This window comes from Colletes gigas, unplaced genomic scaffold, assembly GCF_013123115.1.
Source record: "Colletes gigas isolate AHSC1104 unplaced genomic scaffold, ASM1312311v1 Colletes_gigas_Sc00013, whole genome shotgun sequence".
Lineage (NCBI taxonomy): Eukaryota > Metazoa > Arthropoda > Insecta > Hymenoptera > Colletidae > Colletes > Colletes gigas.
In genome coordinates this window covers 5182540-5200757 of record NW_025106642.1, presented here as the reverse complement: position 1 = coordinate 5200757, position 18218 = coordinate 5182540, and the positions used below count along the sequence as shown (strand labels likewise).

The window sequence follows — 18218 nt, the reverse complement described above, 5'->3', positions numbered from 1 at the left end:
AACATCGAGGAATGTCGTTTGCGCGATACTCCGGTAATCGCCAGTCTGTGATTGCGCTTCCATGGAATTTTTTCGCTTCTTAAAATTAAAATATTCCAAGGTTTTCGCGATTAATGAAAACGGAGATTGGTGAACAAATCTCGAGCACTTCCGTGCGCGATCATTAATCGCAGGTTATCCGGCATATTCTCGCCCAGTGGCGATTTATTGTCGATGGAAAAATAGAAGAAGGGTGAATGTTAATATGGTTATTATGCTGATGATAAACATTACGCGGCATAATGCGTTTAGCAGTCGCTGTTGTACAGCGCGCCGGTGATTTAACGTAACAACACCAGCACGTAAATTTAGCAATTTGCATGGTGCCGCGTATTCCTCAAATGTCTTGCTGGGCGCGAATTTATATCGCGGCTTTTGATCCAATTCATCTGAAACCGTTTCCACGCGGGGGAAAATAGGCTGGACCAACGCAATCCAGAAAAAAAAGAAAGGGAGGGCGCGTTAATGGATAAAAAGATAAGGGCGCGATCTATAATGAGCATTTATATGCATGGCGTGTCGAATATCAAGGCAACGTTCACCCGTAACAGCATTGGACATCATTTGGGACAGTGGTTCTCAAACGACACGCGAAAATACCGAACAAAATGCAATATAACCTTCGTTATCTCTTAAAATTAAAATTAAAATTAAAAGGTAAATCTACATCGTAACTACGATAATATTAAACTTTGTATGAAATTTAAAAATTTTACAAAGACGTAAAATGTTCGATCAATACACTGTTACAAAAACTAGTTGAGATTCTTTAAAAAAGAAGATAGAGTAAAAGATTATATTAGGGGAAAGACTATCGATTCAAACTAATTGATTAGTCTTCAAAGAAGTTTGTGATCTCCGTAGCTTTCGTAAGGTAGAACTTTTGATCGTCTTAAAGCACTCCAGTACCTTCTACTTCGATTGAATCTCTACTCGAATCGTATATAACGCTTTCCGAATCCATTCATTTCCAAAAAGTATTTTCTTAATTACTTCCTAGCATTGTGTCTCCTTTGAAGATGCTTTTAATTCAAATTGAAAATATTTAATAGTAAACCAGGTTTGGAAGCTCAGAAAAACAACCAATAGTATTACAAATGTTAAAAAAAAAATGTAACATTTCTGAATAGTCAAAAATATTCTCGATGTAAACAGAACGCGAGCCTCAGAGGCGGGCTAAGAAAGTGGAACGATCCATTCCGAGACCGACTCGTATAAAAATTATATGAACAGGTCGATCTAAATAATTCCGCGCACGAAAATAAGTTGAAAATGCAGACTGAAGCTTGCTTCGATATTTGTTACATATCGAGTACGATTTGGCTGGCGCGTCTGATCATTATTTACTGTTTCTACTTGCGGTGACGTCCAAGTCGCGCGTTGGATGAACATTCGAGCTCGATTTTCTCGAAAACGAAACATTGTACGATCAAATTTCATCGTACATTGTCGACTCATCTTTAAACGCAGAATCTCTTCTTACGTTTCATTTCACGAGCATTTCTGGTGATAGTAATTTGAGAGGCACTGTTCGCGGTGAACGTCACGTTTCAAGCATCGACGTCGCAATCGTAGCGTCGCTTCATTGGTACAATCGCGCCGGCAATGACAATAATTGTAAAGCGATTTAAGCGCGCAACGGTCGCGGGCATTAGCCGACCCGTTATCATTATACCGGCCATAAGTTACGCCGCGAAATCTAATTAGAAGCACGCGAGAGCGCGGATCGCGTAATCATCGACTATCAGTGACCACGTCCAGTCGAGATACATATTATAATCGTTAAATTGGTCGATGTACCGCAAATTTTCCACGCGACGCGCACTCGCGGATTAACGGGTAGACGAGCTGCCATAATTTTTCCGCGCGAAAAATCCACCGACGAGCTCGCGACGTCACGGGGAAGCACTCTCGTGTTACCGTTTTCTTTTCTTTTTTCAGAAGGGAAAAAATAAAAGAGGGGAATGAAAAAAGCTGGAGGAGCAGCGGAAGGAGGGACAAAACAGTGGAAGCTACGACGACATTGCGTCCAACGGCACAGAAAACGTTCCCCCCTGTGATTTAGAATCATAATCCGTACGCCTTCTGGAAACTCGATTTCCACGAATGGGATCGAATGAAAGATTACTCGAGCATTTTTATATACATTCAGACCATATTAGCCAGCGATTCTCTAAGAACATTTATTAAATTTTTATTATGGGTTTACGTTTCGTCGAGATTACATTTTAAGACCTTCTCAAGAGATTTTAAATATTTCTTTCACGGAACAATTTTCATGACTGAAAGATTTCCCGGATCGTGGAACCGTGTTTCTCGAGACCTGGAAACCGATGTTTTTTCTCGAATCCGCGCGTGAGATCGATACCGTGAGCTTTGCGCCGATGAAAATATGCAAATGTCAGGCGAAGTCGCGGGATTTCGCGTTCATGGGGCTGATCAGCAGGGCGAATTCCTATTCGCGCGTTATTCCATACAGAATGCACACCGAACGTATCCTCTGATTTACATGCTTCCGCGGCCGCGGGAAAATGCATCCGCGAGCATGATTCAAAGCAATGATCCCCGCGCATTATACCGTGCGCAAATTTTCCCACCTTTGTGTTTCTCCCCGCGAAATTCTATAGATTATCGCGGTGAAGTTATGCGGCGAACAAAGCTTGGCGTTTCCTTTGATAAATTCCATAAACGTTATGTGCTCTTCTAATTCTCTGCTCTTTTCTTCTACCGGGAACTTCCTCCTCTGGAACGATCAGATCCTGGACTATTTTCTGTCTCTCAAAAATACCGGACGACGGAGTGTTAAGGTAGTGAAACAGCCAATCACTGCTCTTGAATGGACAGTATTTTATCTGCCCAAAACAGTAATTAAATTCCGTGTTCCCTTTTACCGTTTCACGCGTGAACAAAGGTATGTTCTTTGACAATGACAACGATCTTTATTACTCTTTTTTGTACTAGCAAATGCAGATCCACACGTTTGAACGTACCAAAGTTAAAATTTGCAAACTTTTAAAGTACTAAAGCTTGGATTAACAAACCTCTTGAAACTGTTGCAAACGTATGAATGTAACAAAATTAAAAATTCCAGATCTATGGTTAGAAGCAATTTCAGATAGTCAAAAACGTTTGAACATATAAAATTTGAAACTAACATATCCCTTCAAACGTACGAACGTAGAGAAATAAAAAATTGCAGATCTATATTCGGCTACTCGAAACGACAGGGGATTCAAGGCGATTCGGGCGACGTTTTCGGACCGAAAATTTGGTGAATGCGCTGTTTTTCGGGAACCAGACTCTTGGCACGATCCGAGGGGATGACATAATTTAGAGCGAATCGCGTTTTTCGGGGGCCGTTAGTTTTGGTGTCAAGTTCGTCGCAGAAACGCGCGCCACGCTTTGCCAAGCCGTCTCCTCGGCGATATCGTGCTTAATCGTGCACGAGGCACGGGTTTATCGTTCCAACTCGACCGAACAGATGTTTTATGCTCGAAATTCAGATTACGTCGCCATTTTCGCGGCCTTTTTGCTGAACGACGTTGATCGCTTCGCGGAAAGTGAACAATCGGAATTGGGATAAAAAGCATGTACACAAAGTACGTATTGCAAGACTCTGGGAAAACCTGTTTAAACGTTAGATCAAGGAGGAAAATTCTATCGAAAATATAGAAGAAAGTTGATTCACAGTCTCACAATTGGACAAGATGTGATTTTATTTCATGCACCGAGTCAGAGATCCGTTGGTTTAGATCGAGTTAGGGTAGGAATGGAAACTGTTGTCGGTACTTTAATGAGCCAATATCAAGGAAAACGTCGTTATAATCAACCAGCCCTGACACAGTAATATGTTGACGCAATCTGTGCGTCGCTGGATTATAAAGTAGGATGCCCCCTTCGAGCCTGCTCGTAATAAATTTCCTGTTTACCGAGAGATAAGGAACGCACAATGAGTTTCCCCGAAAATTAGACAGTTAACAGTGCGGGCTGTCCCGGGTGGCCTTTCCAAAAGCGACACCGTTAAAACGTTGTTTAATTCATGCGCGCGATAACCGTAAACGCCAAATTGTTTTATGAATTACGTTATCTGGTTTACTACGCCGCTTATCGAGAACTCTTGGTTGCTCAATATTCGCTTAATCTTAATTGACTTGGTCGGACAACTGCTAGGCCCCTTTTGCCTTCCTCCAACCTCCTTGCAAACAGTCGTAAAAGGATCTCGTTGAACCTCTGCGTCTGATCTAATTCGACTTGGTACAATGAAGTCGTTTCGGGAGATTCAGAGAACGTCACTCGTCATAGGTGGCCCAATAAGATGTTTAGGAGGTTGATTAATAATGATAATATATCGTTCTACTTGTTCAATAAATGTCACGAACGTATTTGAAGAAGTTTGGAACGATAGGCACGAGATTTGTTATTTAAACCAAGTCAGCGCTTATTAATTACTACGAACACAACGTTACTGACGCAGGACTGGTCAAGTGTCATTTATTATGCAGTCTTATTGAAAATTGAATCTCTTGAAAACAAAAGTAAAGGAAATACGACTATCATTAGCGACGAGGATGTGGATTGCCTTGAACTACGACTACTCTGGACGACACGTGTCTCTTACATCGAGACAGAAATTACAATTCAGATGAGAAATACTAATGAGAATTTCTCAGAAGTTAAATCGATCAACTATTTTTCTGTAAATATCGTAAATTAGGCAAGTATTTATTCTCGTTCCTGTATAAGTGCAAGTAACAAGAACTGAAGGAAACGCGTTTAGGTCCACCTGTACGTTTAGTTCCTCGATCACTTCTCTATCCCGGTGTCTTTTGAAAGTTTTGAACTGTATCTTTGAACGTTTTCGACAGTTTCCGTCACTCCTGCTCTTGTATATTAACGAGGAAGGATAAATACTTGACCTCTGTATAAATGAAATTGTAACTGCAATTGCAAAATTTGTGCCAGACAGAAACATCAAGTAAAAACGCGGGACGAGGTAGCGGATGGTGTCGTCTCCGTGGGGCGATTTTTCCCCGACTGGTTGTAGAAGTTTCGTGATCCGGAGGTCTCTCGAGGTCCCGTAGGACCGGTTCGGTATACAATACACTCGAAGTCTCGCGAGATCGAAGACGAGAGAGGTGGCTCTCTTCGTTATCGGAGCCGTAAAGAGAACAGAGAGGAGCCACAAGTGGGTTGCGGTGCAACTAGCCAGACCCGACGCGGAATTGGCCTTCTTGCGCGTTGTTCGCCCGGGAAGGTTTACGGAGCACTCGAGCGGGCTGCGTCGAGGCTGAGCCACTCGAAACGCGATCAAAGGGTGCATTCATAATCTGCAACGTATCGCGGTTTCGCCCCGCGCTGCTTTTGTAAACATCGAGCGTTAACGGCGCAGTTCCGCGGCGCGTGCTAAGAAGATGTATCCAGAGATGCCAGACGAAGCCCCGGATGCACCTCATTCGACAAAGGCAAACTGACACACATCCTCTTTTTCAATTCTCCAAAGCTGCCCCAAGTAATTTTGGATCGTGGGAGCCGAGAGAGGAAGGCTCACATTTGCCTTCTCGCTCTTGAACAATTGAAATCCGACCTTACATCAGGCATTTTTACTTTTCGACCTATGTATCATGTCAGTAGTAGTCAGCAGAGGCCAGCAATAGCCAGTAGCTGTGTTATATGTTGTCACCAGTAGCTAGCAGAGGCAAGCAGAGACCAGCAGAGGTTAGTAGGGACCAGCAATAGCCAGTAGCTGTGGTTATGTGTTGTTAGCAATTGTCAGGAGACGCCTGCTGTTGTCAGCAGTGGTCAGCAATAGCTAGTAGCTGTCGTTATATGTTGTCAACAGTTGTCAGGAGTCCTGTGCTGTTGTTAGTGATCAGCAGGGGCCAGAAGAGGCAAGCAGAGGTCAGCAGGGCCCAGTGAAATTACTCGGGGCAGCTTTGGAGGGTCCAAAAAGAGGGCATGTGTCAGTTTGCCTTTGTCGACTCTTCGAAACTCTACGAGCTCACGTACGCGTGATCTGACCCAGTGTGAGAAAGTGGAGTGAGGTGTCCCCGTTGCACCCGGTGCACCTGAGTTAGGTGTGGATGTATCTTCCATCAGCCGTGCGGGGCGTGTATTACGGAAAATACGCTTTGAAACGCGCCAGGGACTGAGGAGGGAAACGCGGAGGGGTAGGACGAAGTTTCTGAAGCCGACTCGGTTTGGCGAAGGCGTTGATGCGCCGCTCGTTAGGCGCTGTTAGCCGCCTTGCGACGGTATTATCTTATCGGTGTTTACGAAAGCGTCGGAGACGTACGACGTCCTCGCGCTCGGAGAGAAATCTTAGACGCCGAATGCACAAACTCGACCGACGACGCTCGCTATTATGGATTTGCACGCTGCGTTCACTGTTTCCAATGGAACGATACCGATAACGCCCGCGACTTGGCATTAATTCGAATCGGTGACTTCCTTTGGGCCTATCTTAACTTTCCAGGCGTGGAAGTTGGATACGATTCACTTTTTAACGAAGGAGAGATTGCTATTGGAAATTGATTTTTACACTAAACTTTGTCTTTAGAAGAAACTGCCGGAAAGAAGAAAGGTCAGTGACGAAAAATGGTCCTATCCATTGTCTAAATAAGCCCAGGATAAGGAAGAAACACTGCACCTTCTTGACTTGTGTCTTGAAAAATGAAACTTTGAATTTTTGAATTTTTGTAAATGAAAGAAAACTTTCTCTTTTCGAAAGAGACAAACCAACAATAGCTATAATCTAAACATATAGAGGAATGATTCTTAAAATGAACCCTAGACGCGATTCGTAAGTTGAACTAGGAGGATCACCCTTGACATTCTGTATTTTGTTACAAAATGAAGTCCATCATCCATAATGTGCCAACTTTCATAAGATACTTATCCATTAGAGGATTAGAGTGATTGACTAGGGATTGTAATTTCATCGAGGTGCAAAATTTAGTTCTAGGAAACGCCTCGAGGTATGTTTAGAGTAGACTTCAAAATTGATAGACACCATTGTTGCAGTTTCTACTGGGCGGCCATCCTCAGATGCAGACATCTGTCCCGGAAGTTCCCTTCGAACGCTTCAGCGATCAAAGAGGCGGAGGATGGATAAAAGACACAGGTCTAGCGCAGAAGAGATTTGAAATTTGCAGAAACTATTTAAACACAGAAATAATAATACGATCTTTGAGTCATAGTCGCTTTGTTTTAAGAATTCTCGATGGAAACTATGTCAGCGTGACCGATTCGAGATATTTATAATTAACGTTTGGTATCTTGACCATGATCGTGCTGTTTGTAAATACTTTCGTAATATTTTATGAATCATTCCTATCCGTTCCTGATATAAGCAATGATTATTGAAACTTTCTAACTCCGGCAAAGTATACCTCTTCTTTCGTACTTAAATATTTGTTTAATGTAAACTCGAAAATGCAATCTTATGAACCTTGAGCTGCCATAGGCTCATATCTGCTCCGAAAGCTTTTAAGTTTGCTTCGTTACGACCATTAGTCCAAATTGTATTTGCCATTGTGGTGCACCTTGTACAGAGATTTAGGATAAAATATTATTCGATCTCTACAGGCTCATAAATATTTACGACTGCAGTTTATAGGATTTCGTATTCGACGTATAGCTTGAATCAGCAGCCTAAGCAACGTTATGCACGGACCACGTTACAATCTATCGAGAAATTGTTAAGATACTCACCCCGTAGTATGTAATTTTGGTAATTCTGGTCAGCCTCGCTGCCAACCTTGATGAGGCAGGCAAGCCCGTCATTTTGCACAAACTCATGCACCAGGTCCTTGTCCTCCTGCAAAACCAAAGTTTATGGTAAATAGCGCCGGCTGCGAAATAGATACCTGCTACATCGTCGCGCGCGTATAATTTATTCCCCGGCGAATGGAGACTCCTAATCGATCGTTTGACGTTTCCAAATTTATGGCCATCTCGAAATTTGAAATGCTAAAACGTTTCGCGGCTCGGTCACGGGCGCACGATCGATAAATAAAATACTCTTCGAGCATCGTCGTGTTTACCGATGGCTATTATATCAGGGGGGAGGGCCAGGAATTTATTGTCCTTTCTTTCGGTGTTCGTGTTTGCTTGAATTGCATCCAGTCTGTTTATTTTACACTCGTGGATCGTGTCAGAAAAAAATTCGACGAGTTAGACTGTTATTTGAAGGAACATGGTTCGACAGAATTCAAACCAGCTAAATTCGTACGGTAATTAACACTAGATTTCCCAAGGAAGTCATTTTGACTGCTTTTTAATTTCAATTAGAAAAACAGTTATGTATATAATGACACAATTTCTTAGAATTTTGTGACTTTTTGCACAACATATAAATGCGTTTATTAATAATTGTCGTTACCTCCCCCTTCCTTCATTTCTGGTATATATATGTGTGTTATACCTATATTGCCCAAAAGCAGTCATTTTGACTGCTTGGGAAATTTTTAATAATCAAATGACTCTTATTGAATTGAGTTTTCTTATATGACCAGTTCAGCTCTGTCAGAAAAATATTTGACGAGTTAGACTGTTATTTGAAGAACCATGGTTCGACAAAATTCAGACGCGGATTGTGACCATCGTGCAAGACTTTCCTAAATTCGTACGGTAATTAAGGAAGTACGTATTCGCGAAAATGGGTGCGGGTTTTCCTCGACTTCGACGGTGGAATCGTATTAGTTTGACCACGTCTGTAAGTCGGTTACCGAAGGAACTCGTGACCATTTCCGAACACGACGTTCCTCGTCGTCGTTTCGAACGAGAACCGTCCAAGAAAGAACGAAACGCGTCACGTCCAGCAGAAACAAGCGGAAAGCCGATTACCGAGATCATCGGTTCCCCGACGTTCCGCTGGAAACGAACGTGGATAGGAGGAACGGGACGAGCGGAGTCGCTGATATCCGATCCCGGAGGAGCTCGCGGAGACGCGCGATTTATCTCGACGCTTCCACCTAAGCCAGCCGGAGGCCGGAAGAGGTAAATGGAATTAGTTATGCCGCTCCGGGCGCGAAGTCGCGGACATAATGGAAAATCTACCAAGTTTGATTAAACCCGCTCGTTTCCAGCGCGATGTTCGCGCGCGGCCCTTCGAACGCCCGTTGTTCCCGTAAAATAATAAATTTAACACGGACGAATCGTCGCGACAGACAAATCATCTCACCACCTATTTCCATCGAACTTCCTATTTTAAAGACATTTTCATAAATATGTTAAAAGATCAGAGATCAAAGATCTTGGAATATTTTCCACGGGACGAATTATTTCGAAATTTTTCTAACAGTAGAATATTTAATTTTTTTTATAGCAAGTAAACGAAGAGATCGAAGTGTTTTGAAAAAGTGTGAAAAATGAATTTTTGTTGGCTACTGAGTGTATTGAATATCAAAGAAATATAAGTAGCTAAAATGATTAAAATCAATGATGGATGAAAAGGGAATATTGAGATTTAAAATTGTGTATGCGATAAGAAGCTCGTTCGTGGCCTGGGCTCCTATGTGTAATCGAAATGGCGGAAGTTTACGCGAGATTTGAGCGCGGAATGTAGAGCCGATTAGCCCCGTCGGATTAAGAAACGAAATTGAACGTTGCTGCGACGATTTCCTGATAAATCCCGCCGACGATGGAGAGAGATTACGTTAGGGAACGAGGACCGGGTTGAACCACGGAGGGTCGAGGATCGGAGCTTGTAATTAATTTCGTAGCTAGCCCCGCTGATAATTGAAACGATAAGGTATCGCTCGAAGGAAGAATTCGAGGATTGTTTTCGGCGGACTTGTGCCCTTTGCCGTCCGATATAACGCACCAAACAGCAAACCAGCCGCTTATCTTTGCAATCGAGACGCAAGGAATCGCGGAAAGTATTTGATTATTATAAAAATTTTCGTGAAATTAACTGGCTCTGACATGTCTGCCCAATGCACACTGTTTCTACTTGTCCTGAATTTCAAGTCGCGCTCCACAGTAAATGATTCTCAAAATGAACACCAACGGTGATTCGTAAATTGAACATTTCTATGCCTCTCAATCTAGGGATTTAATTAAAAGATTCGAATCTTCTAATCAACATTTTTTTGAACCAACTGCTGATCCTCGAGTTACTGTATGCACGTTCTTTAGAACACTATATCGGCGTTATGAACAGCCACCGCCGCGTTTCAAATGAAATTCACGTGAGAAAAGTACAGTAATGTCTTTCGGGTTGAGATAAATTTTCTCCCCGGGTTGAGACAAAGTTATCTCCCCGCTTCTTGAAACTGCTGGCTGCTGGAGTTTCGAGCGTTATCTCCGATACGCGACCGACGGTGTCTCGGGTTACTAATGCGCGAATTACCAAAGTGGAACGGTAAAAGTTATTTTTCGTTTTAGATTTGCAATCACGATCGAATAATTTGCAAAATTTCGGTGTTTCGGAGTCCTTGGGCCAAGATAGAATCGATTAGAATTCGATGACGAAGCACCGGAGACTCTAATCAGACTAAAATGGGCTCTAATGAATTTGGTAACGTGCATCAACGTTTAGCAATGATTGGAAACGTATCAAGTGTTGGGAAATGGATTCCGTATGAACTGTCAGTCGCGAACTGTATCCAACGTGTGAATATTCATTCCTCGTTGCGAAACTGGCAAAGCACCCATTTTCCAAACCAAATTATTACCGGTGATGAGAAGCACGTTCTGTACAACAATTCGAAACACGAACTACGCTATGTCTAAGACCGGAACAAGATGTCACTGAACGTATAAAAGAACTTAATAATTTATTTTAAAGTAAATCAGTATCGAATTACAACAGGAAAAGATGAATTAGGAGATTCGATGGGATTCGTTTTCATTATTATAACGCTGAACCGACGGATAAAATGGCGCTGGAAAAAGTGGAGGTTATTGGGAGTTGATAACGCGTCCGCCATATTTTATCGGCTTTCCAACTACCATTTATTCCGAGTGTAGCAAAATCTTTTAATTAATAAAGAGTTCAACGGTACTCGTTCAAAGTTGGTAATGGAAAAGTTTCTCTATCCAATAAACCAGTCATTATTAGTCGACTATTATTCCATATTTTTTTTTCAAATTTTTCACAGTATTTTCATAATTGATACCATCCATTTCACTATTATCATCCTTATTACGATTAATTAAATTAGTAATAGTGAAATATCGTTTGCCTAATACGCTTACAATACGTTTAACGGATAACATTACTCGATGCGACGAGTAACAGGGTTAGCGTGAAGAATCCGGTAAACAGATTATCGACCATCGCGTTTGACTCCCGACCCCATTCATCACGTTTCTAATATAATTCTACAATAAACTCATCCATCACTTAGGAGCAACGACAGCTTCCGGTATAATAGGATTTCTTTCGCCGTGCAGTTTTCAACTTCGAACGAACGCCACGGGAAAGGACTTTTTCTCGCTCGGCTAATTGCGTGATTTAATTGTGTGGAAGAAAAAGAACGGTGAAAGCTCGGCCATGAATAAATACGCTCCTGCGGCGCGAGTTTGCTCCTCGTTTCGCGAGCAAACAAGAAACAAAAGCCACTTTTGCCCCGACAAAACTTGAAACGGATCGAGCGCTCGCGGTCAAATTCATTCTATTCATCGCCGAAAACGACGACGCGCGGACAGCGACCGTGTTTTCTCAAGTTATTGTTCCCGGATTCGGGAGTTCCGTCTCAAAATCCTCGACGATCATGAAATAATTTAATCTTGTTCAAAATTATTAATGAACTGATTGGTGGTTGGCAGTATTTATTAAAAATTACTTGCACTTTTAGCAAGCATGTCTCGTTCTCTAAATTCGGGGATACTAGGGTAATGATTCTTAAAATGATCATGTGATTCGTAAGTTGAACATTTCTATTCCTCTCAACAATGAAGCTCAACGATATCGATGTGTACAAGTATCCGTTGGTGTCGAAGTTAGGCTCCGCTGTACGATGTTCATTTTACGAATCACTGCTGCTAACAAATGTTTTGTGCCTCTTGATTTTTGTAACATGTCCTTCGAGAAATTACGCTTCGTAATTTTATAATTTACAGGCAGGATGAACTAAAATATTTACCCGCGAATAAATGAAAATTTGTTCTTGGGAACGCGTATCCTCCCCTAGCGTACGTGTCGCGTGTGAATATTCTGAGCTGTCGCGCGCAATGCCGGCGAAAATTATTGGAATGCAACGTGCACGCGTCGAGGAATAACGAATTTGCGAGACAAAGGGCCGCGGTTATCGAGATAACAAGGATAGAAAGGGACGAGGCTGGAGGATCTAGACTCGGGGGTGAGACCGAAGGAAGGAGAAAATGCACTCGCTCGAATCGCCATGCAAATATTTACTCGTCGAGCGAGTAGCTTCGCGTAAAAATAGCCTCTTCCCCGTCTCTGACTCTTTCACCCTCTGTTTCTCTCTCTCGCTCGTGGCATTTTCCTTCATGCTATCCTCTCTGGTACCCTTCCCCCCGACCCTCCTCCTATCATTCACTCTATCGTGGCCTTCCTATCGTTGTCCCGTTCGCGCACGTTTCTCTCGGGATCCCGCAGGTATCGCGAATTGTAAACTCACCTGAAAGATCTGCTTGAGGGAGAAGAGAGCTCGTCGCAGCTCGCGGCCCTCGCTGTTCAGCAATTTTTCTGCAACAGACAAGTAACACGCAACCATTTATTATAATAATACCAAACGGCCGCGGCGCATTGTTCGGTCCCGGGGTCCGATGGAACCCCGGACGAGCGGACTCCCCTTTTTATTAAGCTATCCCTCCCTCGCGCCTTTTTCGAACAAGGATACTCCAAGGTTCGCGTCGCCAACGAGACACGGTCCCGTTTATGGCTGGGTTTCATTATTATCGCCGCGGTGATTACACGCTGGATGTACGAGGACTGCTCTCGATGAGCCAGGATGCAAACGAGAGCCAGGCCACTGTTGAATCCATGATTTTTACAACTTTGGTCACCTCTGGTCCTTTAACGCGTTCACAATCATTTTCACGGTTATTAAAAATTTTTCTTAGTAGCTATTTTCTCAGCTAAAATTCAGGAATCCTATTCAAAATTTGACGTTTCAGATTGGAAATTAATTCTGCTGGTTCTATGGTGAAAAGTCCTGTCACTCACACGTGTTAAAATGAATCGTTTTTGAAGCCACGAATTTTAAAATTTACAGTGGGAGTCTTTAAGCTAAACATACATAGGATTAGAATTTTAAATCTGAGAAAGGTATTAACCCCTTAACGTTCATGCCCGAGTCTGACTGCTTCGAAAACAATATTTGTTTAGTTCAACGGTTTAAGGGATGATAATATTTGTTTTTCTTGAAATTACACGTTAGATACAACATTGTAATTAACAAAAACCGTATTTTTAGAAAGAAATCCAATAAAGAAAACTGATCATTGTTGGTTGACCCGAAAAATATGAGCGTTAAGGGGTTACATGGTAGATTCCAGAAAAGGATATCATCCAACAGAAAACTAAAAGATTCTCAACCTTTATAAATTTAATTGTCGTCATTACCAGACTGATTTAACCCTTCAGTGAACTCTCAATCTCAATTCTTTTACTTAATGTTGATTTTTACCAAATTGTTAAATGGAAATCAATTTTCCTTCAAAACATTTAAAAAATAATGACCCAATGGAGGATTACATAAATTTTCAAATAATTACAGTAACATATATAAAACAATTATTAGTTAAACTTGTGGAGAACTGTAGCAGCCCCAATAATCCACTTAAGGGTTAAAAAATGTTGACTACTTTGATAAAAATAGTCTTTTCTCTTTCTTTCTCGAATACACAGCGGAAGTGATAACACTGACGGGTGAAATACCAAGCAGAACAAAAGGGCGTCCGTTTTCGGGGACGTAATTGAAACTCCAAACACAATTAAGAAAGAAGCTCCTGCAAGAAGGATTGTGTTTGAAGAAAAGCTGGATGGTATCGAGCATGTTCTCCCTATAGATCAAGAGAACTACTCCCATTGTACGAACTACTCTCATCAAACGTAAAGTGCACTTATGCTTATCGGGAGAAAAATTATTTTCTACCACGAACCCGTAGTAATTGGGGTTTCTTGTAATAAATTTCTTTAATTAACCGCGTTCGTTATTCCTGCGGCGAAACGAATGTATCTTAGACGTTTGTATACAGCGATTGTTCAATAATTTGCTTACAATGTGCTGAATTTAGCTCACAATATAAAACACAAATATTACAAAATATTATGCAGTCTACGCTTATGAAATTCGATAATCGTGATACTGGAAACATATTTTTCTTCGACCTGAGTTTAGTCAATAAAATTATGATCATAAACGGTATATTTAATTATTCTCGTATAACGGAAATATCATCGAAGAATATATTATTGAGTGCAAAAAAATCGTAAGTTGCTCCAGCGACAGCGTAGAAAATAGATGCGCCTGGTCGTTTCGATAAATTCCCATTCCCATTAAAGTTCTCAATTTATTATAACGTCGCAGCGTAGTCGGGCTAGTATGCATTACAGAAATGTCACAGTACGGTTTGCTGTTATTTTCAGATTATTCGGTTCAAATATAGGATACTTAATTATACAAATACGTCATCGGTGAACCGCAAAAACCGAATCCTAGAAATCGCACAAACACGAAACGCGACCGTTATATCATTAATTTAAAATAACGGGAAATCAGTTAGCGCAGGATCAAGATTGATCTATTCTCTGGCTCTGTACGCTACATCCGTGCTGTGTGAACCAAGTGAAATCGCGCTTACAAAGGAAGGATTCAACTTGTCCTCCGATTTCAACGTGATGTTACAGGGTGGCAGAGCGCAGGTTCTATATTCGATATCGACATTTAAGAAACACACGATTTGGACTAGAAATCTAAGAATTTAAAAGCAATTAATATTAAGATTGTTAATCGTGATAAGGAAATTTTTATATAATTTTATATTATATTACAACTCTGCAAATGGCATAAATAAAAATCTTTATCCCAAAAGTATACTGAATTTTATATATTTTTGCATGTTAGAGAAGCTTGAAGAAATATGACTAACAGTCCGGTACATTTGCACATAAATAAATAGCGTCAATTACGAGATAATTCCTGGTATGACGTAGATGGCTTTAAATACGCTTTTCTTCTAATCAATTTCATTTGCAGCCGCAATAATGGTACCGAATGGCACCAACGGTAATCATGCATGCATCAAAGAATGGAAACATTCGGTAAATGGTCCGAACGTACCATTCATCTTCAACGAATGGAAGAATACTTTTGACAGCAGGTTTCCAGATGCCGTTACCGAATACTCTACGAGAACGTGCTACTTTTATCAACGAGTATACCATTAGATCGGTCCCATCATTATCTAGAAACGTCTATTTATTGTTAGTTTCAGTCCGATTCTCTTTCCTCCTCTCCCACATTAGACGCTGATGACGTCCCTCTATCGTTTAACGACTTTTTGTTAAATCGTCAAACGAACTGTCTCGGGTTTCTTACGTTCTAACGGTGTCTCGAAAGTACCTCAACCGCCTGCGTTCAAAGCTGCTGCAGCGAACAAGCCACAAGCCACCCGGAAGTTCGCTCGGCGTAGGAAGATCAGGAACAGCTAAGCACTGGCACTGCTTTTGTTTCTGACGTTAGACCTTGTCGACACCGCCATAGGAACTCGTTAATTATCAGCCGAGACTTTACGTCCGATTACATTACACGCCAGACTTCCGAGAACGCTTTCCATCTTTTAAAACGATTGTAAATGCTAAAAAAGTACAACTAAAACTCTGTAATACTCTTATATGCAGTAGAATTGAAATCGATGTTCGAAAGACAGAGTGTACAATTCGTTGGTTACTTGATAAATTATTTAGAAATTAGTAAATATATATTCGCTAATAATATAAACGTTCCAGATCGAATTAACGATTGAAGAGTCCGAGGTATTCGTACGAGAAAACCGAGAGGGAGGATACGAGGAACGTCGATTCAAGTTAATCACCGATCGATCCAGCTTAAATGATCTGGAATTTCGTAAGGAAATCCACAGTCGACGATTTCATATAGGGGGATAATAACTCTCCGTCCCATTTTTCTCCGCTAAGATCATTTATCGGCGCTAATTAGAGGAAAACCGGTAATTAAGTCCGCGATTAATTTTACACGACGAATTTTCGTCGGTTGGCATTCACCGTTACGCTTCTATTATTCCCGGTCCCTTTCCTCCCGGTTTCTGTTCCATCCGTCTCTCTCTCTTTCTTTCTTTCCCTCGTTCTATCATTCTTTTTCAATCGCGGCTCGACTGTATTACTAATAATTGAATTCCATTTCACCAGCGGCGCACTAAATTCAATTTCCCGAGGCTCAGCGGTCGCGTCGAGATTTTCCAGCCTGCTGGAAATTCAGAGAAGGAGAGAAACGGAGAACAGGGCGCAGGAGAAAGATAGACGGACCGTTACTCGACATTCGCCCAGCGAAAAATCGGAAAATGCATTATCGCCGGGAACTCGAAGAAGTGCGCGCGAAACGTCGCGTCGTTAAATAAGGGAAAGAAAACCGGAAACCGTCCGGAGTCAATTTTACGCGACACATCGATAGAGGAGTTCCGATCGTGCTTCTGAATACACGCTCGATCGAGCATCGAGCCCTTTGAATGTTGGTAATTGCTTCGTAACGGTGTCAATGGAGGCGAACAATTTCGTTTCTAATTCATTGAACATTGTGCTGAAACTGGACCAGAGTCCGTTCCGGCTGTCGCGTCGTGAATTTGGCGAATTCTGCTGTAAGCCTTTGGAAAAATCCATCTTCTTTTACGTCCTCCTGAAGAATATGTTTTGATCCTACTTTCAGTCCGCGAAAATGGTAAAAAATATTCTTAAAATCGACTCTTTCTTTTTATCTTAGTCTCTGCTACAAACTAATTTTAATTAATTCTAAATATGCACAATGGCGAATTATTAAAAATTCTGATAGAAAGAGTATTATAGCATTTGCCCAAAAACGATTTCTATAACCGTTAATCCATACGATTTCTAATTACGTATAATTTCATGGCCACTAATCTTGAACCTTGAACGTGCTCAATGATTTGAAATTAAGATCTGTTTTATATCAACCGTGAGCTGTTCGTGTAATTAAGATAAACGAAATCATAAAACGTTTTCGATATCAAATTCAAGATATGCGCGACAGAAGAAACAGCCACCGTTTCCGTTCTTCGAAATGCCTTTTATTTCTTGCGAGAGAATTTTATTTCATCCGCGATAGTAATGCGCTGTATAGAAGCAATTTGACGAAAGACGAATGTCATTTTCATTTTACTGGTCTTCGGGAAGCCACATGGCGACGCATGCGAACGATCGACGATGACTTTATAAATTATTAAGTGGACGCGACTAACTGCGAAAAGGCCGAAAAAATTTCATGATTGTCGATTCAGCGTTCTGCTCAGAATATATCGTACGGTACGTGGACCGAAATGATGACGATAAAATAACGAGATGTATATTCGACTTCCGTTACGATAAATCGAATCGTCGCCGGGATTGGTCACGCGCGAGGGGAAACCGTAAAACAACCAAAAACTTATCGTCGAATCTATGGAACGACTGTAAGACTGCAGACTTTCGCGCAATATAAATTTAAATGCATATTATATTAACTTAAATGTCAATTATTTATTACTTGCATTGTACTTTATTACATCCTCTAGACTTAGACGAATAATACAGTCAATTAAGAGACGATTAAAACTGGAAAAAAATGCTGAACAAAAAGACCAGGAAAAAGTAGACCACGAACCTTGAGGTCTCGTGTTTTTCTGAAACCCCCAGGCGACTATCCAAACGAGCTAATTTCCATACTCGCGAGTCGACGCGATTCGCAAGGACGCGTCGCTACGTTCAAGGATTTCGATTTCGACAATTTATCGCTGCTAGTCGCCGATTATGCACATCGTAGATAATATCAAACCGCGCGTAATCGACGAGCATACGTTCCGTCGAATATTCCCGAATGTGTTAAAAAATAACGGAACGTCGAACTCGATTGCAAAAGAGGAAGAAATGGAGGATTAATATTGGTCTCCGCAAAAATGTTCGCGATTTGCATATACATACGTGAGACCGAGCGTTCCTCGATCTCGGAAATTTCTGCGAATTCTTGTCGAAAATA

General features: G+C 41.5%; 1 protein-coding gene across 1 annotated transcript in view; it reads right to left on the bottom strand.

Annotated features, from left to right (window-relative positions):
- The window catches only part of LOC122399487 (FH1/FH2 domain-containing protein 3), a 250892-nt gene that overhangs the window by 50046 nt on the left and 182628 nt on the right, over window positions 1-18218 (bottom strand). The window contains exons 4-5 of the mRNA XM_043400189.1: window positions 12627-12694; window positions 7750-7855 (exon numbers count right to left, since the gene is read on the bottom strand). Of these exons, the coding sequence (XP_043256124.1) occupies window positions 7750-7855; window positions 12627-12694 (174 nt within the window). The remainder of the gene's footprint in view (window positions 1-7749; window positions 7856-12626; window positions 12695-18218) is intronic.